The sequence below is a fragment of the Odocoileus virginianus genome, chromosome 9 (assembly GCF_023699985.2).
Source record: "Odocoileus virginianus isolate 20LAN1187 ecotype Illinois chromosome 9, Ovbor_1.2, whole genome shotgun sequence".
Classification (NCBI taxonomy): Eukaryota; Metazoa; Chordata; class Mammalia; order Artiodactyla; family Cervidae; genus Odocoileus; species Odocoileus virginianus.
Window position 1 is genome coordinate 49,025,117 of NC_069682.1, and position 24,594 is coordinate 49,049,710.

Here is a 24,594-nt window from a genome sequence, read left to right on the forward strand (position 1 = left end):
AACACCCCACTCCACAAGACCCCTCTGTGACCTGGGTGGAAGGCCCCTCCCCGTGCAGGCTTTGTTGTCTTGGCAGGCCCAAAATGCCACCACCCGCACATACCTCTTTTGGGGTTAGGTGCTATAATACCACAAAGAAACTCTGCTTCCAAAGAGAGTAAATAGTCAAAACTCTTCCTTGTCCCATCTGCAAGGACTGGGCGTTCTCAGGGCCCTGGAGAACAAAAACCCTGCTGGCCTCTGGTATCCACTGGAAGTTTTATTTCTTCAGGATTTTATCCCAACCAGTCATTTAAAAACAACACAGACCTAGGGGGCAGGGATTGGGGACTGCATCTCCCTCCTCCTCACCATGGACAGCAGTGGAAAAAAGGGAGTAGACAGGAGAGGTGGCTAAAGCGAGACAGCAGCAGTAGTAATAGGGACAGCTCTACCACAGAGCCAGCTCCCTCCTCTCCTAGGCTCAGACTAGAGCCCTTATGGCTCGGGGTAGGGGTGGGTATGACCCACCCCCGGCCCTCCTCAGATAGCCTCCTTGGGGGCTCAATCCATTTCTTCCAGCAGGAGGCTGAGGCACACAGGAGAAAGTGGGAGAAGATGTTGGAGAGAAAGGGAGGTGGCACAAATGAGATGAGAGGCCCTTGGACCCTCCACCTCCACACCCACCCTGGGGAAGGGTGAGGAAGCCACACCGTCACGCAGCATTTGGGGAGATGAGGTTGGGTTTAAGGCTGAGGGGCCCTGAGGCAGGTGGGGCCGAGGGCCTCAGTCGAAGCCGTGCCAGTCACTGTGCTCTGAGTCGTATTCTAGCTCAGCACCCACGCACTTGACACCATCTAGCAGCATGGGTGTGCCGTGGTGTCGGTCTGCAAGACAGGTGACAAGTCAGTATGCCAGGTTGGACCCCAGCCCCACCTACTCCAAGGGGACTCCTCTACCTTCCCTCCCAGCTCTGCTAGAGGATGAGGAGAAAGGCACCCACCAAGGAGACTGGGAATGGGCCAAAACAAGGATCCCCTTTTCAGACTTAAGGAGGGTGGAAACTCCTTGAGGCCAAGCTGGTGCCTCTCTCCTCTAGCCAGACCCGGGCCTCAAGCTCTCACCCATGACGCGCGCCTGCACCATCACGCGCACGCAGGTATTGGTGCCACCTTCACAGGCTAGCAGCATCTCCTCCTTGAGGACGCCCTCCTTGTGCGCGGAGTACTCACACTTGACGCTGTAACCTGCCCAGGGCGATCAGCATCTCTGTGGCCTCCTGCTCCCCAGCATTCACGGGTCCCCACCCACCACCAAGACCTCTAGAGGAGCAAGGATGGCCCAAACTACCCCCACCCCTGCCCCCAGGGCTGGGTACACAGGCCTCTGGAACTTGGCCATTCTTCAGTGAGCTCTACATGTAGGCCAGAAGTCAAACTCAGGCTTGCAAGAGGTGGGATTCCCCAAAAACACAGGCAGGCAGAGAGGGTGACGGGGGAGGGAGGGAGGAGCAGGGCAGGGATTGAGCAGATCAGGTGGCAAGAGGCAAAGACCTGAGGAGACTTGCTCAACCCACTTAAGGGCAAAGTCATGAAGCGGAGGTAGGGGGGACATGAAACTGAAGCTGGGGTTTCTGTAAATGGTGAAACTGATTCCCTAGCCTTTGGGAGGAGGGGTGCTGAAGGTGGCAGGGTATGGAAAAGCAGCTTCAGGTCTGGTGGGTGCTGGGAGGTAGCTGCCCAAAGTTCCTGAGGTTCCAGTAGGTTTCCCCTGGCAAAGGAAGGGCTAGAGACCCAGAGCAGTTCCTCAGTAGCTCCCACCATCCCCCTGAAGTAACCATCAGGCAGTGAGCAGACACTGAGCCCGTGGACTTCTGTCCAGGAGTGAGGGCTGGGGCATGGAACCTGCCAAGTTGCCACACAGCAGGCCCATAAAGAGGCATCATGTCTCCTGGTTTCTGAGCTACTCCTCAGCCCTCGATGGGGGGGAAGGAAGTACCCATGCTGTCACTCCTGCTCACACCCAGGCTCTGCTGGAGGAGGGCACGCCTTCAGCACCCCAAGCAGGGGACGCACCTTCTGGGATGGGCATGATGCTGAGGAGCTTGAGGTGCAGGCTGGGGACAGGCGCGTCTCGGACGTCCTTGCTCAGCCTGTGCACTGGGGGTAGGGTGAAGGTGATCTCATACCTGTGCAGGATCTTCAGGAATCCAACCTGCAGCGGGGGGGGGGGGGCAGGGGATGGAGGCGCCTTCACTCTCAGTCTCCCCCTGGGTCCACCAGGGTGCACCACTGATGGTCCTGTGGGCCCTCCACTTGCTTCCTTGACAATCCCAGGGGATTCTGACTCCCGTCATTCTAGCTGGTTCACACTCCTGGCCTGGCAGCTCCAGGCCCTTTCTCCAAGGACCCCACCCCATCACTTGGCCCATATCTGTCTCATGGGCCCTGAAGTTCCTTGGTGGCCCATTTTGTAGATGATAAAATAGAAGCCAGGAAATGACTGGCTGAAGGCCACAGCGTAGTCAAGCTATAGTCCTCCCTGGACCTCTTGGCTACTCCTGCCACACAGCAAGGCACCAGCCAGTGGCCACAAGGAAGGCTCAAAACCCCACGACACAGGCTATCCACTTGCCCCCACCACTATCCGCATGTGCCCAGGGACACTGGTCCTCTAGTCACTCATGGTGGGGCCACCAGCCAACATAGATAGCACAAGATGGAGGGTGGGTCAGAATCATAAAAACAGATACTAGATGAGCTTTGTCAGCCCAGAGCTGGCCCACAAGGCTGGCACCAGTCATGGAACTTGGAATCCAGCCTGCCCTGCTGGCACATGAACATGGATGGCTGCCCATTCAAAGGCTCACTGTGTCCAACAGCCTGATTCACAGCCTGGGCAATTTTTGCTGTTCATACACACAGCTTTGCCATCCTCAGAAACTCAGTTGTGTGACAGGTCACAGGCCAGGGTAGCTGTCAGGCAGGCAGGCTGACTGGAGTGCCAGTCCAGGAGGGGCAATGTGCGTGCAGTTATCCACAGCTCACAGGGCACATGCTCTCCTGCTCAGTTTCAGGAAATAGATGGCCCTGTCCTTTGGGGGAGCATTTAACCTTTCAATAGGATCAGTATGATGTCACTGCATGATAAAGCTCAGTCCCTATGGTTCCCACACTCTGCTAAAAGAGGGCACACCTCTCAAGAGGGCTTTCTGGCTATACCTGCCAATGGTGACCCTGTGATCCAGCTGCACCACTTGAAGTATTTCCCTGGGGAAATACTCAGATGTAAAAAAACAAAACCAAACCATCACTGCCCTATTTATAACAGTACAAAATAGAAACAACTGTAACACCAGGAACAGGGAACCAGCTAAATCAATGATGACAGATATAGTGGAATATCAGGCAGTTGTAAAATCTCATGGAAAATTATTTACTGAAACAAACAGGAGATGGATCACAACAAAAGCAAGCAAAAAACAGTATGTACACTAGTATACCAGCTTTTCATTTTTGGAAAGAAAGCTAGAAAGGAAACTGGAATAACACACATCAAAATATTAACCATAGTTATTTCTGGATAGTATGATTGTAGATACTTTTAAATTTCTTTATAGTTTTCTCTATCTTCCAAATTTTCTCTGCCATGGACATGAATAGATTTTGCAATGGGAGGCAGGGAGCTATTTTTGAAAGTTTGGGTTCATTCTGTTTGCTCCCTTGGGGAAACTATCAGCTCTTGGAGAAAGAGCAAGGGTTTTAGACTTGGGCAGAAATGGCTATGACTCTGGGCCCCTCCTCAGGGTAGTCTCAATAGATCAGACGCCAACCACCATGCTCACCTCCATGCATTCCACAGCTCAACACAGGAGCCCTGGTGTACTGTCCAACCTTAAGGCCTCACTCCCTGTTTCCCTCCAATCCATCCCCTCCAAAGAATTCCTCCTGCCCCTCCCAAATGGATGTGGGATCTAACAGTGTCCCAGCAGTTGGAGGAGCCAAGGGTCTACGAGGTATGGACACTAGAAGAGAGGGAGAAGGGAAAATCATGGGGGTGATAAATACTACTGCAAAGAGCTTAAATCAGCCAGAAGTTTGGCAAAGCAGAGTAAATAAAGTCACACCGTGTTATCAATATAATTAGCCTCACATACATACACCCTTCCATTTCCAGCTCTTTGGGGTGTCAATTGTCTCTACTTCAGAGAAGGAAAACCAAGCTGACCTGCCCAAGGTCACAGAGCCAAAATAGAAGGCCCAGAACTGAACCCAGGCCTGTGACACCAAAGTCTGGACACCTGCCTTCCAATTGCAATGGTTGGGGAGATGCTGATGATAACAGCAGCACCACTCCCATTCAAGTAACATTCTAAGTGCACTCATCTCATCACAGTCTCACACTTCCCATTTTACAGATGGGGAAACCAAGGCCCAGGGAAGGACAAAGATGGAGCCAGCTTAGAGGAAATGGAACAGGCCCAGGAATCTGGGCAGGGCTAGGGAGAAGGTAGAGGGAATATGGCTGATGATTATAAGGGGGAGAGGTATGCACATACCTTGACCAGAAAGCTGCTGTCGCTCTCCTGTGTGACCATGACCACAGAGTCATGCAGCTTCTCATCAAAGTGGACATGACTCTGGGAGCTTTCTGCATCATGGCTTGTTGCAAAGCGGATACTCCGGACTCTGGACTTGTTGCCTACAAAAAGTGGGAGAGGGCTCCAGGGGCTGTTGCCTTCTCGAGCCCCAGGAAACTACTCCACCGCATCGCTGCCCTGCCCCTGTGACTGCCCCTTCATATCAGTCAGCATCCACTGCTGAGCTAGGCCACATCCTACTGGACAGTGGAGATCATAAGGCTTGAGACTCCCATCTGCCCCTGCCTACTTAGTGCTCCCACAGAAAATGCACACCCTGAGAGAAGGTATGGGGGGATTTAGGGATTAGCTAATATGACCCTTCACTTAGAGGGAATGGGGCTGACAGGGAAGAGAGTCCTGACTCTGACCAAACCCCAGGCAGTGCGGGACGCAGCCCCAGTGCTCAGGATACCCTGCCCTGTGCTCTCCTTCACGTTTCCAAGCTCCCCATCTCTCAGGCCTTCTCTTCTAGGTCTGCCAGTCCTGAGGCCCTCTGCTTGCCCCTCCTGCTGACCCCCTTGAGAGGGGAGAAGGGCAGAGACAGGAAGGAGCTTGGGCTCCATGGGACCTGGCTGGGGGTGGGAGAAACAGAGGGTCAAAAACCACACTCAGCCCTCCAAGAAAGGGCTGCAGCTTCCTCTAAAACCTCACTACTGATCATTGGCAGGTAAGAAGAACCCAGGGGAGCTCCAGGCCCCCTCCCAGAGACACCTTTCCTTCCTCCGCTTAACCCCTCACATGGCCCTCAGCTGTCCCTCACTGGGTTAGGTTTTCCAAGGCCAGGCAGTCAGGGAGTTAAGGCAGGCAGATTATTAGGAGCTTAGTGGGGGCCTGGGCCAGTCCTTGCCTGGGTTTTTACACACAATGAAGACTCAATGGAGGCCCAAGGGGTCAACCTGGCATTTCCATGTTTCCCTGCTGAGTGCCTCAGATTTAACCCTCATATCCTACCTCACCTAAAACCTTCTATGAGTCCTTCTGGACTCTGAATGAAACCCAAATTTCTCTCCACAACCTGCTGTAGCCCTACTCACTTCAGAGCCTCAGTGCTCACACCAAGCCCCTTGTGCTCCCAACCTCTACAGTGGAACGGGGAGGCTGGAACATGGGGCCACGAGGGCACACACCTCCACAGGTCAGCACACCAAGGTTCCCTGCTAGGGCCTGGGCGCGCGCGCACACACACACACACACACACACACACACACACACACACACACCACACACACACACACAGAGCCAATGCAGACCCCACATGCAACAATACCCCTTTCCACCAGGGTGCACTAGAAGACTCTACAAACCCCAGCAGACCAGGCAGGCACTCACCCTTGTTGGCTGCAGCCATGGACGCCCTCCTGCCACAGGGTGAGACACGCAGCTCCTGCCGGACACCACCGGTCACACTCAGCAGCCTCCCATGCTCCAGGGACACCAGCAGGAGCCTGATGGGTGGGGGGTGCGGAGGGGAGGGCAAGGGTCAGGGCCACTGATGGGCCTGTGGCTGGCGGGAGAGCAGAGATTTCCCTTCAGGAAGAACCCAAACCCCTGAGGCTCTCAGTAGCCCAAGTGGTACCTGCACCCCCTAAGCAGAGGGGGCTTTTGCCCCCTACTCCTCCACCCACTCCACATTTGCCAAAAGCCCTCGCCCTTGCCTGACACACTACTGACCCACAGCCTGGCCAGTATGTACTGAGCTGCAGTTTCTGGGTGTCAAAGCAGCAGCCCAGAACTCTAGTGCCCAGCAAGACCTGAGGCTGGTGGGAAGAGGCAGCCAGCAAAAGAAGGGGACTTCACTGGCACTTTCCAGGGGCCAGTTTTGGTGCTGGTGATCCAGGAGTTGGCCTAGCCCAGACACACAGGTTGTACCATCATACATCCAGAGGTCACAGTATTCTCGCTGCACAAGTCAATCCAGGTCAGAATTAACAGTATGCTTCGAGGGGGTGAAATACGGGGGCCTATATAATAAGACATGTTCTTAGAGCTTTCCCTCCTGGTTATCAAACAGAACAGGCACCTATGACAGGGTTGCCACCCATCAGAACTCACAGTTCAGACTCTGGCTTGATTGGCAGGCCTTCCAGTTCAGCTCCCCAAGGGCAGCCTCAGGGCAGAGGCAGTGGGAGGCACCCCCAGGAAGCCTGTGTAAGCAGCACAGCTCTGAAACACTGGGCTGGGACCATCTCAACATCAAAGAGAATATTATGCAATTGATGTTAACAGATGGAACTATATAAAATCAGAGCATTCACAGTGATTATGAAAAAAAGAAGAAAGCAAAACAAATCCAAACCCTCATTTGTCACTACCGACAATACCAACACCCTAACTCTCTGCTCTGAAAACCGGCAATCTTAAAGAGAACTAATTCAGTCTGTCTCTTGGTCTTTCTTGAAGCCAAATTGCTCTGGTGGTTAAAGGATAGCTCTTTCTTAACAAAGGAATGACTGAATGCTAAATAATTCTGCAACCCCCCCAAAAACAAATGTTGGAAGCAACACTAATTTAGTGGGTGCTAAACCAGGAAGGCGTGGATGCTCACAGATGCACAAGTACCACTGACAGATGACCTCAGGTTAAAGGGAACAAGTTTACCAAGGAGCAAAGTGACATCAGCCAGTCTTGCACTAGTCAGCCTCCTCTCACTCAGAATGGGACACCGGGCACAAGTGTGCCTACTGATGTGAAGCAGCACCAAGTCACAGCACCACTGACGGGGGCAGTTCTGCCCCAAATGTCTAACCTGCAAGCAGAACCAATTAAATGACTCCACAAGAAAGCAAGGAGACAAACCCAGAAGGCCAGATATTCTGCAAGACAAGTGACCTAATTTTAATAAAAGAGGGAAGTTGCTTTAGATAGGAGATGAGCCAACTATAGCCTGTCAGGCTGCCATTGTTTCCTGTTTTTTTTTGTAAAGTTTTACTGGCATACAACCAAGTACTCATTTGTTTACATGTTGTCTACAATTGCTTTTATTTGTTTCTTTGTTTTGCTGTGCCCTCACGGCTTGCAGGATCTTAATTCCCTGACCCAGGGATTAAAGCCTGGCAGTGAAAGTCCTAACCACTGGACTGCCACCTAAAATTGCTTTTGCACTAAAGCAATCCCTGGTTCAGGAAGATCTCCTGGAGGAGAAAATGGCAACCGATTCCAATATTTTTACTTGGGAAAAAACTCCATGGACAGAGGAGTCTGACAGGCTACAGTCCACAGGGTTGCAAAGAGTCGGACATGACTGAGGACACATATTAAAACTACTCTGAGTAGTTGCCACAGAGGCCACATAGTCTGCAAAGTCTAAAATATTTACTATCTTGCCCTTCACAGTAAAAGTTTGCCAACTGCTGTGCTAAATTAATATACAAAGAGACTAAGAAGGCAGGATACTCTATGGGACAACTGACCTGGTTTTTCCCACCACGTCAGTTTCAAAAAGAAAAATATATGTAGAAGGGGATTTCTAACTACCTAAAAAACAGAATTTGGGAGATAACTGGGAAATAAATGTTAATAAACAGGACTGGATCTTAGATGACATTAAGAAATAAGAGTTGATCAGCTAGGTGAAATAATGGAATTAGATCATGTAGAGAAGTATGTCCTTATTTCCCCTGGAGGAAATGGCAACCCACTCCAGTATTCTTGCCTGGAGAATCCCATGGACAGAGGAGCAGGCCCATTTCCCAGTGCAAAAGCCCACCCAGGCCCAAGCCCCACCTCAAAGGCAGGGCTAACAGCTTGGGTATGAGAAGCACTCCCACTGGAAGCCTCAGGAGGTACAGAGAAGGGCAAACCTAGAGCCTCAGGAATGCAGGAATAGCCGCAGGCCCACACTCTGGGCCAGTCCCAGAAGGGCAGCCCCTAAGGCTGTCTCCAGAAAGTCTGGCCCTTGGAGAGCGGCCTGCCCTACCTACCCGCTCCGGCCACCCCCGAAGCTGCGGACTCAGAGCCTGTGAAACACAGCCAAGAGCAAGGGGACCAGGCCTTCCCCCTACCTTGCGCAGAGGCTGCTCCAGCCACATCTCTACAGCAAGGGGAAAAATGACAAGATCCCCCCATTTCCCAGGCTTCCCACGTGGCTCGGCAGTAGAGAATCCGCCTGCAATGCAGGAGACACGGGAGATGTGGATTCAATCCCTGGATCAGGAAGATCCTCTGGAGAAGGAAATGGCAACTCCCTTGAGTATTCCTGCCTGGGAAATCTCATGGACAGAGGAACTGGTGGGCTACAGTCCATGGGGTCATGAAAGAGTCAGACATGACTTAGTGACTATGCAACAACAATCATAATTTTGTGGCTTCTCAGGTGGTGCAGTGGTAAAGAATCCACGTGCCAATGCAGGAAACTCAGGAGATGTGGGTTCGATCCCTGGGTTGGGAAGATCCCCTGGAGTAGGAAATGGCAATCCTTCCCAGGACACTTCCTGGGAAGCCTGGATGAAACAGTGGCTGGTAAGCTAAGGCTCCTGGGGCTTTTATATGCAGGGTCCTGTACCTGTCTTCCTCCCCTGTCCACTGCCCGTTGCCTGCCTGCCTGCCTTTACCCAATCCATCTGCCTGGAACAATTCTGTTCTCCCATCCACATCTCAGCCTGGGGACCCTTTTCATGGCAGCACAACCCATTCCCACCCCCTCCCATTCCAGGATAGGCCTGAAAATCTTCAAAAAGAATTCCCTTTTTCACTTCTAGGATCATTTAATATCTCTGTCTGCCACCGTGCAAGGGCAGCGACTGTGCTTTTGACAAACCCTGTGTCCCTAGCACCCAGCCCAGCATCTGGCAGGGAGCAGCTGTGTTAGTTTTAAATCCATTAAATGAATGAAGGACCAAACTAAACGGAGCCCAAGAATGGGCCTCAGTGGGCCCTTTAGGCAGACATAGCACATCAGGGCCCAGAGGCTGTCAGAAGAAGAGCTCCCCACCCTGCTCTCTTAGTAACCCCTGCGCTGGAAGGCGTTCCCTTTCCCCCATCTCAGAGTGGTGCCTCCCACAGGGCATCTTCTAGCCTGGCCACAATCAGCTGTTACCTCCCTACTGCCACCACCAACGAGGGCAGGACCTGTGTCTCTTGCACTGCGCAGAGCTCAGTATAGAGCAAACACTCAGGCATTGCCTTGTAACCCTTGGGCACTGAGAACAGAGAACGAGAAGGCCCAAAGAAGGCTGGAAAAGCTCCTTTCCGAGCAGAAAGCCTCATTGGTCGCTGTCCCCTGTGAGCCAGACCCTGTGCCACACACAATTCTTCATTAGAATCGGGAGAAGAGGGCATCAGGCCTCTTCCTGCAGCAGCTGTGTCCAAAGAGAAGCACCAGGCACCCTTGAAGCCCCAGGCTCCTCTTGTGCCAGCCAAATCTTTATCATTGCCCAAGCAGCTCAGCCCCCAAGAGGCAGCAGGGCCATGGTAAACAGCATGAGCTCTAGAACCCCAAAGACCTGGTTTAAACTCAGGCTGCATGGCAGTTACTTCATGCCTCAGTGCCTCAGTTTCCTCACCTGTAGCACAGGAATAAGCAATTGCCTCTTCCTCAGTGGGTCTGGTGCAGCTGGTGCCTGAAGCGCTGTGATAGCACTCCCCACTCTGGCCCCACCTTTGCAGAACAAATCCCCCAAAGGACTGCTTTCTGAAGCAACAGCAATTTCAGCATCAAAGAAGCACTTCAAGTCAATCCTGAGCAGTCAGGAATGGCCCTTAGGGCAGGCCCCAGAGACTCTAGCCTTCTCAGAAAATAGCTCAAGGGTTGAGGGGCCTCCTCTCCCTTCCATCATCCTGCCTCCCCTCTCCCTGACTCCCAGGCCAGCAAGTTCTCCAGGGATTGCCAGAGAGCAGACTGTTGGGAACTCACTGTCCACCTCCCTCAATCAGAAGGACTTATAAAGAAAATGTGAAGAATATATATCCTGGGAAATGCCCTCATTCCAGCAAAAAAAAAAAAAAGACACCCACTCTTTAAATGAGCTGTCAGAGGTGATACCACGGAGAGTCAAGGGATGGGGAGGGTTTGGAAGCTGGAAGAAGGGCCTTGGGGGACTTCTTCAGCTCTCAGATACTCTCTCAGGGAAACTGGCAGAACCTTCTCTATGGGAAACAGAGAGCTCCCCACTCAGGTCCCTCTCAGCTTTAGAGAGACTAGCTGCTTCAAGGTTATCCTACCCAGGGTAGGGCTCAGCCAGGCCCACTGGCGCCTCTGGCATAAGGAACAGAAACAAGGAAATGGCAGCTGGGCAGAGAGACAGTTACACAGAAACTCAGAGTTCTCAACCCCCTAGATTCCTGCTATGCACACAGGGTGCTAGCTGTTACTCCAGACTGTCCCACACTTGGCGTCCAAGGCTGGAGAGTGGGCCAAAGGCAGTCTGTTCATGGCAAAGTAGAGCTCCAGGACCTGCCACCGTCTTGCCCTATACCCCACAGCTGCATGCTCCCAGCACCTCTCTGCAGCCCCCAAGTCCCAGGCATCACAGGACCAGCCCCAGCATGTCCTCTGCTTTGTGGTTAGGTACATGCTTCTTGGGGCCTTGCTTTTCATGCATTCTGCAATTCCCATTCTCAACCTGTTGAAGTATTTTCTGAGCCAGGAACTGTACAGTCTCCTACCTTCCCCACCCCAATTCTGGGCTCAGTCCTGGCTTAAGCACTCAGTCCCACAGAAGCTGTTCCTCAAAGCTCAAGCATGGGGCTGCCCTGGTGGCTCAGAGGTAAAGAATCTGCCTGCCCACGTAGGAGACACAGGTTTGATTCCTGGTCAGGGAAGATCCCACTTGTTGAGGAGCAACTATGAGGCACAATTACTGAGCCCACGCTCTACAGAGCCTGAAAGCAGCAACTACTGAGCCTTCGTGCTACAACTACTGAAGCCTACGTGCCTAGAGCCTGTGCTCTGCAACAAGAGAGCAGTCCCAGCTCACTAGGGCCTGCATACCTAGAACAAGGCCTGGAAAGGCAAGGCTGGAGGTCAGGAGTGGTTGTGGCAGTTTTACAGCAACTCAGTCTCGATGTGACTCCATTTCCTCCTTCCTCCAGAAGGCCAAAATTGCAAGGGTAAGTATGGGTGGTCTCTCTCTCAAAAATGGGTGGAGCAGGGCTGAACTGAAGAAAGGACCCCACCATCTCACATCCTCTTGTCTCCCCCAAGAAATGCTGCCTTCCTCTCCCCAGCATCTCCTCCCCATAATCCCTCTAGCCTGAGGGTGCTTAGACACCTCTAGCCTCCAGAATGACTGCCCCACACAGGCAAGGCCAGGTCCAGGGGGCAACAGCTGCCTCTGACCTGCTTCAGCTCCCTGGGCAGAGAAACGCCTTACCCACACTTCCCAAAGCCAAGATTCGAGAGGGAAAGCAACTGAATGTCTCCCTTCTCAGTCCACCAGGATCCCTGCTCACTAAAAGAAACACTGGTCCAGAACCTAAAGGAAGGCCTCCTGCTCTGTGACAGCGGGGTGGTAAATCACCAAGCTCCCAGAGACATCAGGGGCCTGGGTATATGAATCTGTATCCTCTCTACCCTCCATCCCCATCCTATCCTCATCTTCTAAGGGGACAAATGCGTCTGGACGCCGCCCCCACCCTCCACCCCAAATCACATCCCTCCCGGGCTGCGAGGCGGCGGCTCTGTCTCTCAGAGATAATCCTCTCTGTCCCACCATCACCTCTGCTGACGCAGTAGTTTGGCGAGCCCATACTCCCCAACATCACTGCCCTCCTCCCTGAAGGTGCCGAGCCACGCGAGGTTCAGAGACTACTCGTCCAAGGTCAGCAGCGAGGCGATGACAATGGTGGGGAGGGGGTGCTGGGAGTTGCTGACGGCGCTGACCCCATAGGCCCCCACCCTCACTGTGTCACACGTGCCCTCGACAGCGCCCCGCGGAAAACACTTCAACTCTACCACCTAACGGTCACCTGCGGCCCTGGGGCCTAAAACCTCCCCAGCTCGGGTGCCAAGGAGCCCTCCCTGGCCCGGCCCCGGCAGCGGATCCTTCCTCCAGCTCCAGCCCCAGCCGGAGGGGTCCCAGGCACTGACTACCTAGAACGGTGGCTCGTTTGGGAGGGGATCTCTGTGAGTGGGATGAAACTGGGAGGTGGCAGAAGGAAGAGCAGTCTCACCGTGCGGGAAGCACCCTGAGGCCGCGACGGTCAGGGACGACCGCAGCTGCGGCAGTGGCTGAGGCGGCAGCTCTGGAGACCGCGGCAGCAGCCGGGGCTCAACACCGAACCTGAGAGAGCCCCGCGCCGCCGCCGCCCGCCGCCAGGGCACGCCCCTCCCCCCGCCCGTTGGTCGACGGGGGTGGGGCGGGGCGAGGGAGCTTCGAACCAATAAGCGGGCGCCAGAGAACCGCCAACGGGCGATGCGCCTTTGCGTCAGGAGGCCCTGCGGCTGCGCAGTGAGAGCCCACGCCCCAGGGCCCGAGAAGTTCTCGCGATAAAGTTAGCCCTCGAGTTCGCTGTAGCCAAAGACCGGAATCGCTCAGAAGCCGGAGAAGGAAGAAGCAACTTTGAATGGACTGAACGCGCATCCACTCTCAGCGTTGGGGTTTGCACTTTCCGTCTCCGCTCAACTTGGAAGGGGCGTCCCTCGTGTTCCGCCCCCTGGAGCGGCCGTAAGGTGGGGCTCAGAGCTAGGTGGGGCACCTGGAGGTTGCCTTTTTCCCTAGGCTTCCAAGCCCGCCTGGCAGTTGATACGGGTATCGCTGGGTCCTGACCTGGAGGGGAGGAACCCTCATTCTCGCTCTGCGATCTCTGGTTTCTGCATCTTCCTCTTCCGTCTCATCTCCCTGCCTCGGAGGAAATCTCCCTGCCTTGAGGATCTGAGACGCATGCTTGGCGCCCGGCTGGCCCTGAAATGCCTCAGAACAAAGAAGGCACCGCGAGGTGGGGTTTGGGAGAACCTCTTCAGGCGCCTCCGGGGAACACAGGCTCTGCTCTCGGTCTCTGTGGAGGCAGTCGCAGTGTCAGAAGGATGCACCTGGCTCTGCGTCCCAGGGTGCGCACCTGCACTGAGCCTTCGGAGCAAAAACGTAGCCCTCAGATCTTTAAGGGTTCTAGCCGCTGCTCCGCCTACAGGTCCTTGAACAAACAACACCCCCCTCCCCATTTCGCTGGCTGGAACAGGGTCCCTAAAGTACCCTCGGGGAATGAACCCTTCTAACAACATAACTAGGAGAGAGATGGTATGGGCGGCTGAAGGCCAGCTTCTTTTCAGAAAGACCGCGGTCACTGCTTCTGGGGAGCCTCCAAGGCTCCTACTGTTATGCCCGATGTTCGAATCCCCTAGCTGGAAGAGAGAAGGCCTCCAAGACAATGCAACTCGCAGAAAGGGAAGTTTATTGCTGACTCGAGTCAGGGCTCCTGCCACATCCAACGCAGTGGTGCGGGGTCAGAGAGCCCTGACTTGAGTCAGCAATAAACTTCCCTTTCTGCGAGTTGCATTGTCTTGGAGGCCTTCTCTTCCCGCTCGGGGATTCTGACATCGGGCATAACATCTGGTGGCTCGTCCGGGATCCCTTGACTGGGGGAAGAGAACACTTCCAGGACAGAGGGGAAGGATAGAAAATAGCACCGGTGCTCAGGCAGGACAAAAAGTCCAGCGTAAATCCGAGGCCCTGCTGTGAGGCAGGAAGGTATCTGGCACGGGAGAAAGCTTTCTGTAGGGGATTAGGCCAGCCGGCGTTAAGACCAAGGCCAGTGGACGTGTTGGAAGGCAGCCGGCTCTGCGGGAAGGAGAGTTCCTCTCCTGATCCCGAGTCTGGTGAGCAATGGACGCCATTCGGTAAGGTGAACCTAGTACCGGGGGGGGGGGCAAGAAAACTCAGGGGGCCCGAAAACCCAGCGCTGTGTTGTAGGCTGACATTTGTCTGTGTGTTTGTCTTGGGCTCTCCGTGTTTTTGTGTGTGTGCCGGCATTGTCTATGGTCTCGTTCTCTTCTGGAGCATCGTTCTCTTCTCTCTCTTCTGACTTATTCTCCTTCTCTTCTTCTTCTCTGATCTGCCCTCAACTCCTTTTCTTTTCAGGAGTTTCAGTGAACAGGCGAATGGTTGTGGGGGCAATTGATGAGTCCCAGCCAGGGCTACACTCTGGCGGATTCTGAAGGCCCTACAATAAGTGAGCCTCAGTAACTAGAGCCCGGCCAGGTGAAACTCTCCTTTAACATCCCTAACTGAGAACGTGGTCTAAAATTCTTCGTGTGAGCACTGGTCAGGCACTTAAAGGCCATTAGGGCGCCTGCCACTTGAAGACTCCCATGAGAGGATAAGGGGGTCATGGAACGGGCTAGAAACTCCTAGGGTGCTGGCCCCCAGAAAGAAAACTTCTGTGCAATGACGCAGGCATGTAAAACAGTTCCAAAAGCACACCATAAGCCCAACCTCTTGGCCGCCACCACTCTCGGTAGGATTTTTGGTGGTTGTTCTCAGTGACTTCTTCTCTCTCTCTTCCCTACCATTTATTCTTTGATCATGGGTCAGGGAGAATCCACCCCACTTTCCCTCATGACTGACCATTTTTCGGATGTCAGGGCCAGGGCCCATAACTTGTCTTTGCTAGTCAAGAAAAGTAAATTAATAACCTTTTGCTCTGCAGAGTGGCCCGCCTTCCGGGTTGGATGGCCTCCGGAAGGCACGTTTCAACCGCCATCATATAGGCTGTGAAGGAGAAGATTATGGCTCCTGATCCCTGGGGCCATCAGGGTCAGTTACCCTATGTCATGGTTTGGCAGGATCTAGTGGAAAGTCCGCCTAAGTGGTTAAAACCTTTTGTTCACAAACCTCCTAGTTCTTCGAATTCACAGGTCCTGGTGATGGAGACCCCCCCCCCCCCAGAGGAAACCAAAAAGAAAGAGGACCCAAAACTAGTCTTTCAGGAATCATCCTATCCAAACCTGATAGATCTAGAAACAGAGATGAGGCCTCCACCATATGTACCCCCCTTGCAATTCCCTCCGAGGAGAGAAGCTCCCATGGGTGAACCAAGAGGGCTAAGAGGGCAAACAGGAACCGACCAAGAGGGGGGGACCAGCATTGGGGACCTGGGAGAGAACTAGGGGAGATAGGGGTGGGCAAGACCCTGGAGATCCAAAGTTACCTTCATCCACTGTTCAGGCGCTCCCCGTCTGAGTGGGACCAGCTAACCTGGACAGAGAGCGAACCTATCAGTACTGGCCCTTTTCCACGAGTGACCTGTACAATTGAAAGACCCAAAACCCTCCTTTCTCAGAGAAACCCTAAGGCCTCATTGACCTCTTAGATTCCATTTTGTTCACTCACAGCCCCACCTGGGATGATTGTCAGCAGCTGTTGCAGGTGCTCTTCACCACAGAAGAATGGGAGCGAATTCTGGCAGAGGCGCGGAAACGGGTCCTGGGGGCCGATGGAAGTCCAACCGCCCAGCCTCATCTCGTAGACGAGGGGTTTCCTCTGTTGTGGCCTAACTGGAATTTTGAGCGAGCGGAAGGTAGGGAGCATCTCCGAGTGTATCGCTAGACTCTGATGACTGGCCTGCGGGCCGCAGCAAGAAAGCCGACAAATTTGGCAAAGGTAAATTAGTAAGGCAAGAGCCCACTGAGAGCCCAGCAGCCTTCCTAGAGAGGCTGATGGAAGCCTTTAGGCAATATACACCTATGGACCCCCAGGCTGAGGAGTCACGCGCTGCAGCTCTGTTAGCGTTTGTAAATCAGGCAGTCCCAGATATTAGAAAGAAATTACAAAAGATAGATTGGGAGAACAGAGAAGACAAGATTTACTGAAAGCAGCTGAAAACGTATTTAATAATAGGGAGACCCCAGAAGAAAGGGAAGAACAAATTCGACGGGAGGAAAGGGAATTAGCTGAGAAGATCAGGAAAGAAGATAGGGAACATAGGGCGAGGGAAAACCGGAAGAACCAGAGGGAGCTAGCCCAGATTCTTTTTGCGGGGATAAAAGCCGGAACAGAATTGAGGGAACCTCGAGACCCCTGGACGAGAGAAAAAGAGAAACCAAAGAGGCAGGCCCTAAAGAAAGATCAGTGCGCCTACTGCAGAGAACAGGGGCACTGGAAAAACGAGTGCCCTAAGAGGGACCCAAGGAGAGGAACGACCCAGAGAGAGAATCTCCCCTGGAACTCGAGTTCTATATGTGGGGGAAGACAGTGACTAGGGGAGTCAAGACTCCGCACCCCTCCCCGGTCCTGGGTAACCATACATGTGGAGGGGAAACCCGTTGGCTTCATGGTAGATACTGGCGCCCAACACTCTGTTTTAAATCAAAAACTGGGACCAATGTCTAAGAAAACCAGCTTGGTGCAAGGAGCCACGGGGACAAAAAGATATTATTGGACCACAGAACGAAAAGTAAATCTGGGGACCCACCAGGTGTCCCATTCATTTTTGGTGATACCAGAATGCCCAGCCCCTCTACTTGGAAGAGACTTGTTGACTAAAGTTAATGCTCAGATCCATTTTGACCCTGGGGGAATGTCAGTCACGGATGGACTTGGACAGCCGATACATGTCTTATCCCTAGCCTTAAGAGATGAATACAGACTTTTTGCGCCTAAGCCCTCAGAGACCATAGCACCAGATGTGCAACCGTGGGTCCATAAATACCCATTGGCCTGGGCAGAAACGGCAGGAATGAGACTGGCCAAACAGAGACATCCGGTCGTCATCAAGCTAAAGGCCGAGGCAATTCCTGTAAGGGTGAGACAGTACCCCATGAGCCAGGAAGCTCAGCGGGGGATCACTCCCCATATTTGACGTCTCATGGATGCCGGAATTCTCAAGCGGTGCCAATCCCCTTGGAACACCCCCTTACTGCCGGTCAAGAAGCTGGGGGGACAGATTACAGACCTGTCCAAGACCTGCGAGAAGTCAACAAACGGGTGAGTGACATACATCCCACTGTCCCTAACCCATATACCCTCCTGAGCAGTTTTCTGCCTGAGTACACTTGGTACACTGTATTGGACTTGAAAGATGCCTTTTTCAGCCTACCCCTGGCGGCCCAGAGCCAGGAGATATTTGCCTTTGAGTGGACCAAGGGGGAAGGCCAACCAGTAGTACAATTAACTTGGACCCGCCTCCCACAGGGGTTCAAGAACTCCCCTACCTTGTTTAATGAGGCTCTGAGTGAGGACCTCTATGAATATCGGACTTGCCACCCAGAGGTCATTCTGCTACAATATGTAAATGACCTTATGTTGGCTGGAACCACCGAGGAGGCATGCAGCCGTGCCACCGGGGACCTCTTACAGACCCTAGGCACCTTGGGGTATCGCGCTAGCACAAAGAAGGCGCAAATAGCCCGGCAAGAGGTCACCTATTTGGGGTATAAGATCAGGCAAGGGCAAAGGTGGCTAACCCAGGCCATGAAGGAAACAATATTGCAGATACCAGAGCCCAAGACCCCCCGCCAGGTGAGAGAGTTTCTGGGGACTGTTGGATATTGCAGACTGTGGATCATGGGGTTTGCTGAGAAGGCCCGGCCCTTGTATGAGGGAAGTAAAGAGACCCCAAACTGGACTTGGACTGAGCCAATGAAACAGGCTTTCCAGACACTCAGACGGGCCCTACTAGAAGCCCCAGCCCTTGCCCTGCCTAACCCAAATAAGCCACTCCAGCTGTTTGTAGATGAAAAGCAAGGAATAGGAAAGGGGGTCTTGACGCAACAATGGGGACCGGGGAAGCGGCTGGTGGCATACCTTTCGAAGCGATTGGACCCGGTGGCCACCGGGTGGCCCCCTTGCCTTCGCATCATCGCAGCCACTGCCCTCCTCGTCCGCGACGCTGACTAGTTGACGTATGGACAGCAACTCTTGGTTTACACCCCCCACGCCATTGAAGGGGTTTTGAAGCAGCCGCTGGGTAAGTGGATCTCCAATGCCCGCTTGACACATTACCAGGCCTTGCTGCTCGATGCCCCACGGGTGCGTTTTCAGACCCCTTGCTTCCTGAATCCGGCCACGCTCCTACCTGACCCAGAGAAAGACCGCCCTCTCCATGACTGCAGTGAGATACTGGCTGAGGCCCTGGCGTCACGAAAAGACTTAACTGACGTACCCCTAAACAACAGTGAGTTAGTATGGTTCACCGATGGGAGCAGCTATGTAAAAGATGGGCAAAGGAAGGCGGAAGCCGCCATAGTTGATGATTCAGGACAGACGATATGGGCTGAGACACTTCCCCCAAACACTTCTGGGCAAAAAGCAGAATTGATTGCCCTAATACAGGCTCTGGAGCGAGCCAAAGGGAAGAGAGTCACCATTTTTACTGACAGCTGATATGCTTTCAGCACTGCCCATATTCAAGGTCCAATATACCAAGAAAGGGGATTTTGGACAGCTGAGGGAAAGGAGGTCAAAAATTTGGCCGAGATTTGCAGGCTCCTGGAAGCTGTCCAACTGCCCCGGGCAGTAGCTATAGTACATGCCCCCGGTCACCAGAAAGGAGAAGATCCTAAGGCACGGGGCAGTCGTGCCGCTGATGCGCCGCTCGAGAAGCAGCTAGCCGGGACTACGCCGCCCCCATATTAGCCGTGGGACTTCCACCTCCTGGTATGGGGACCTTGCCACCAGTTCCCAAATATTCCCTCCCTGATCTCGCCTGGATCAACGAGGATACCACCCTCCAGAAGGATGACAAAGATGGATGGTACCGAGATCAAAACAACAACCTGATATTGCCTGCCACCCTGGGTTGTCACCTGTGTGAACACCTGCACACAACTACACACTTGGGAGAAGAAAAGACCCTAACACTTCTCCAGATGGCCTGCCTGAGGTTCCCTCAACAAAATGCAACTGTACGAGAGATAATTCAGGCTTGCAAAGCATGCCAGCTAATGAGGGCAGGGAAGAAGCAGCACACGGGAACGAGGTACCGAGGGGAAAAGCCAGGGCAACACTGGGAGATAGATTTCACTGAGGTAAGGCCAGGCAAGTACGGGTATCGCTATCTGTTGGTTCTGGTAGATACCTTTTCAGTGTGGGTGGAAGCCTTCCCTGCTAAGGGAGAGACAGCAATAGTGGTTGCTAAAAAATCTTAGAGGAGATAGTGCCTAGGTACGGGCTGCCAGTGACTATGGGATCTGATAACGGACCTGCCTTTGTGAGCCAGACTGTACAAGGGCTGGCCCAAGCTCTGGGGACGAAATGGAAGTTACATTGTGAATATAATCCCCAAAGCTCAGGACAGGTTGAGAGAATGAATCGGACCCTAAAAGAAACTTTGACAAAGTCGGCAATAGAGACTGGCAGGGACTGGGTGACCCTCCTACCCTTTGCACTCTTTCGGGCACGTAACACCCCTTATAAGCTGAATCTTACCCCTTTTGAGATTCTGTATGGAAGACCCCTTCCTGTGTGTCCTATTTTTGAAGGAAAATGCCTGCCACCCCCTACTTGGGGACAATTCCAGCAAACTCTGATGGCATTAAGTAAGGTGCATAACCATGTTTGGAAATTGATTTGAGAGATACACGAGGGCCAAAATAAGGGGGCCATCCCCGCACATAATATTGGCCCAGGTGATTGGGTTTGGGTAAAACGACACCAATCTAAAGTATTAGAACCTAGATGGAAAGGCCCTTATGTTGTTCTCCTTACCACTCCTACCGCTGTCAAGGTCGACGGGATTGGACCCTGGGTTCACTGCAGTCACGTGCGTGCGGCAAGCCACACCGGAAGAACAGGAAAAAGCGCGAGCAGAATGGAAGGCGAGTCCTCACCCGTCAAATCCTTTGAAACTGAAACTCGCCCGCCAGGAGGCCTCCTAATTCTCCTGCTGATAGCAGCTCTCATCGACCCAGGAGCGACCAGTCACAACCCCCATCAACCTGCTAAGATCACCTGGAAACTCAACGACGGGCGGACTCATGAGCTGCTCAACGAGACCTCAGGAATCCACCCGCTGAACACCTGGTGGCCGGACCTGAACTTCGACCTCTCAAGCCTCTTCGCAAAGCAGGACGGTCTCTATGACAAGTACTATAGGGATGGGATAAAAAACCATAGGTTGGGGTTCTGGGCTTGCCCGGGCTACGTAAGAAATAACTGGAAAACCTGTGGTGGCATAGAAAGCTATTATTGCAGGAGCTGGAGTTGTGTGACCTCTTGTGATGGACCCCTGAGGTGGGATGTTGGGAACAGAGATCTAGTTAACTTCACCTTCAAGGACCACAGACACCAGGGGCCTCAGGTACGAGTACAATTTAACCAGGAATGGGCGAAAAAGGAAAACCGCTGGACCTCAGGACTGACTTGGGGTTTTCAGCTTCACGTAAATTGGCCCGGCCCCTACCCAGGTGAGCTTTTAATCATTAAACAGGTTATTGAGCCGGTGCAGGTACATAGTTTAGGTCCCAATCTTGTCAAAACATCACAGGGGCACAAGGCAACCCCCAAGCAAACCACCTCCAGACCAAGCTTGCTGGGAACATTTAACATCTCCTCTACCCCGAGCCTCGGAGGCAACCTGACGGAAACCCCTGGCCCTCTGACTGTTACCACTAGCTCAGCAATTCAGGACTCCCTATGGGCCTTAGTGAATGCAGCCTTTACAGTCTTAAACCGTACCAACCCTAATGCGACCCAATCCTGCTGGCTTTGTTATAATCTTCACCCCCCCTTCTATGAGGCCATAGGCCTCAACGTCTCTTACAACTTGTCTTCAGGCCAGAACCCACCCCAATGTCGATGGGAAAAACGCAAGGTTGGCCTCACAATGAATGAGGTTTGGGGACAGGGACTCTGTTTGGGCACAGTACCACGTGATAAAACTCCCCTTTGTGCCCAGACTATTGGTAACCTACACTTACATGGCAAAAATTGGATTGTGCCAGAGGTTGGGGGTTGGTGGATTTGTTCACATACTGGGCTAACCCCATGTTTAAATGTGAAGGTTTTTAACCAGAGTCAAGAATTCTGTGTCCTGGTTGCTGTAATGCCAAAAATCTTATACCACCCTGAAGAGGTTATGTACTCACATTGGGATCGGGAAATGCTAAGACAAAAGAGAGAGCCAATCAGTGCGATCACCATGGCAACCTTGTTCCGTCTTGGGCTGGCAGGAGCAGGGACAAGAATAGCTTCACTATCTCTGCAAGACCAAGGGTTTTCCTCCCTACGAGCCGCTATAGATGAAGATATAACTCGCATAAAAGAATCAATCAGCCACTTAGAGAAGTCTCTGAGTTCCTTGTCTGAGGTGGTCTTGCAGAATAGGAGAAGATTAAATTTGATTTTTCTTCAGCAGGGTGGGGTCTGCGCAGCTCTAGGAGAAGAATGTTGTTTCTATGCAGACCATACAGGAGTGGTAAGAGAATCTATGGCAAAAGTGAGAGAAGGACTGGCGCAACGAAAGAGGGAACGGGAGGCCCAGCAGGGATGGTTTGAGTCCTGGTTTCAACACTCCCCCTGGCTGACCACCTTAGTTTCCACCCTCCTGGGCCCACTTATAGTGCTATTATTAATACTCACGGTTGGCCCTTGTATTTTAAACCGGCTAATGTCATTTATTAAAGAACGTCTAAATACCATTCAGATTATGGTGTTGAAACAACAATATCAGATGGTAGCCCAGGATGAAGAGAAAGATTCCTCTACAGAAACAACAAGACAGGGGGGAATGTGAAGCTGCCAGGGCTAACACCATGACAGGCGGCCCGGACCTAAGTTTAGGTTTCCCCTGAAATGGTAAGATTCCCTACCCCATCAGGCCACCTGGAGCCAGCCAATCAACATGCGCCCAGTAAGAAAAAGGGAACCTATCAGGGGAAAGCTGAAAAAGCCCGCGAACGCCCAAGTTTGAAAAAAGCCCGTGAAAGTTTGGAGCAGTAAAATTGCTTTGCAAATATGTAACCAATCCACTTAAGCCAGCTACCAACTGCTTATGCTCACCCTATAAATTTGTGTAATAGCTTGGGCTTGGGGCTCTCTGACCCTGCACCACTGCGTTGGGTGCGGCAGGAGCCCTGACTCGAGTCAGCAATAAACTTCCCTTTTTTGCGAGTTGCATTGTCTTGGAGGCCTTCTCTCTTCCCGCTCGGGGATTCGGACATCGGGCATAACACTACCCTCTGCTGGATCCCTGTGACCCCTAACCTATCTTCTGGTCTCTGGTTAACACCCTGTTGACAGATCTTCCTGAGCTATCGTTTCCAGTGAATCCTACCCTGCTCCAAAGTGCTCTGTGCTCTGGGAGTGTCCAGAAAAACCTCAAACTTCTTAGCATCATTTTGGGTGAAACGTGAACACTCTGGTGTTTGAGATGACCGATCATCGGGAGATCTCCACATTCTGATCTCAGCCCACTCATTCTTGCTAGATGCTTTCTCTTTATCCAACTCCACCAGTCCATGTGCCCCACTTGTCTCTCCCTCAGTTGCAGTCCTATGTCTATTTTTCAAGGTGGCAGACGATGTGCCCAGAGTAAGCTATAGATGTATTTTGTTTAGTCCATATGGGCTTTAAAAAATTCTAATTCAGACTTCCCTGGTGGTCCAGTGGTTAAGAACCTACCTGCCAATGCAGGGGACACAGTTCGACTCCTGGTCTGGGAAGATTCCACATGCCTCAAGGCAACTGAGCCTGGGTACTGCAACTACTGAAGCCCCCACACCTAGAGCCAGTGCTGCTCCGCAACAACAGAAGCCACTGCAGTGAGAAACCCTTGCACTACTAGTAGCCCCTGCTCAAGGCAACTAAAAGCCTACACACAGCAGGGAAGACCCAGTGCAGCCATACATTAATTAATTAAAGAAAACTAAACTCTTGGAAAAAAAAGTCTAATTCTTCCTCCTTCTCTGCTTGTTCTTCCTCTTATTGATTGAACAGTGTGGATTCAATTCTAGCCTGGCACCAAAGGCTGACACCTCAATTTACCATAGTCCTCACCAGTCCCTATTTTCTGACATTTATTTTACCTCTGGGTCTATGTAGACATCTGAATTTATGATCCCCTCCTTATACTACCTTCCCACCTGGAATGGCCTTCCCGCTCTCTCATAGGCAAAACTACCCTCCTTTCAAGACCAGGTTAATGCCTTCCTGTTATATTTTTCTAGTCAACTTCTCAAAATCATCCCTGCTATGGATTCTTTCAGACATACAGACTAACGACTAACTATTATTTCTTTTTTCTTTCCCTTGGGACTTTTGTCACCTTCTTTCAACAACTATTTACTAAATGTATGTGACAAGCAAGTTACTGTGCAAGGCTCTGGAGTTAAAAGCACTTACAGTTTAGAGTGGGAGATAAAAGACAAAAAGAACTGTGATTTCCTGTCCCTGCCAAACATTCCTCACAGGCACTGGGCAGTCTGGCTAACTGGCCAGTTGAGGGGACCTGCAATACAGAGCTTTCCCTGCCTGGGGATATTACAGGCTCCCAGGGTAGGCCCCAAAGCCACAGTGCAAGTGCAGATGGTTCCAGAAAGCCTCCAGGAGGAAATGAGACTCTTCATGCCAGGAGGAAGTCAGGGTAGAAGGTACCCAGCTGCCCCCCCTCAAAGTCCTGTGTACCAAGAATAGGGTGAGTCAGCAAGGGAGGACTTATGAGCAACTCCAGGTTAGGAGAACAGATTGAGCATATGTAAAGCATCCACTCCAGCTTCAAACACATGGTTTTCTGGACTTCATTATTTTTTTTTTCCCCCTTTTTTCTTCTTCTTTTTTTTTTTTTTTTTGGCTGTACAGCCCAGCTTGTGGGATCTTGCTTTCCCCAAGCAGGGGCTGAAGCTGCACCCTTGTCAGTGAAAACCTGGAGTCCTAACCACTGGGATGCCAGGGAATTCCCTGGACTTCATTCTTTTTAATAAAAATTAAACAGTTATAGCCTCATTGGAAAACTGCTTGGCAGTATCTAATAGAGCGGATAAAATGCCAACCCTGTGACCCAGCAATTCCACTCTTAGTTACACATCAAAAGACATGTATACAAATCTTTGTGGCGGCATCATTTGTAACAGCCCCCAACTGGAAACCACCCAGATGTCCATCAAC

General features: G+C 52.3%; 1 protein-coding gene and 1 long non-coding RNA gene across 4 annotated transcripts; one reads left to right on the plus strand and one right to left on the minus strand.

The window, feature by feature from the left end:
• Positions 1 to 241: 241 nt before the first annotated feature.
• On the minus strand, positions 242 to 12,892 carry ADISSP (adipose secreted signaling protein). Of its 3 annotated transcripts, none has more exons than XM_020877093.2 (6): positions 12,731 to 12,892; positions 5,951 to 6,066; positions 4,538 to 4,680; positions 2,055 to 2,193; positions 1,104 to 1,226; positions 242 to 866 (listed from the first exon to the last, which is right to left on the minus strand). In XM_020877093.2, exons 2-6 carry the CDS (start codon positions 5,967 to 5,969, stop codon positions 766 to 768), a joined length of 525 nt encoding a protein of 174 aa, XP_020732752.1. In that variant the 5' UTR covers positions 5,970 to 6,066; positions 12,731 to 12,892; the 3' UTR covers positions 242 to 765. The 3 variants fall into 3 exon arrangements, with proteins under 3 accessions (XP_020732752.1, XP_070328475.1, XP_020732753.1); XM_070472374.1 differs by having other exon boundaries at positions 5,951 to 6,125; XM_020877094.2 differs by lacking the exon at positions 12,731 to 12,892 and adding an exon at positions 12,277 to 12,375.
• A 126-nt stretch (positions 12,893 to 13,018) lies between these two features.
• LOC139036705 (uncharacterized) lies at positions 13,019 to 22,602 on the plus strand. Its single transcript, XR_011489539.1, has 3 exons — positions 13,019 to 13,229; positions 15,888 to 16,072; positions 20,219 to 22,602. It is a non-coding gene; the product is annotated as an uncharacterized lncRNA (long non-coding RNA).
• The last annotated feature ends 1,992 nt before the right edge of the window (positions 22,603 to 24,594 follow it).

What these genes read in the sequence shown, in the direction of transcription:
- ADISSP (XM_020877093.2), bottom strand. An exon ending in CATCATGCCCATCCCAGAAG is followed by an intron (nt 1,227 to 2,054) that starts GTGCGTCCCCTG and finishes CGCCCTGGGCAG; the next exon opens with GTTACAGCGTCAAGTGTGAG. An exon ending in GGTGCAGGCGCGCGTCATGG is followed by an intron (nt 867 to 1,103) that starts GTGAGAGCTTGA and finishes CCTGTCTTGCAG; the next exon opens with ACCGACACCACGGCACACCC.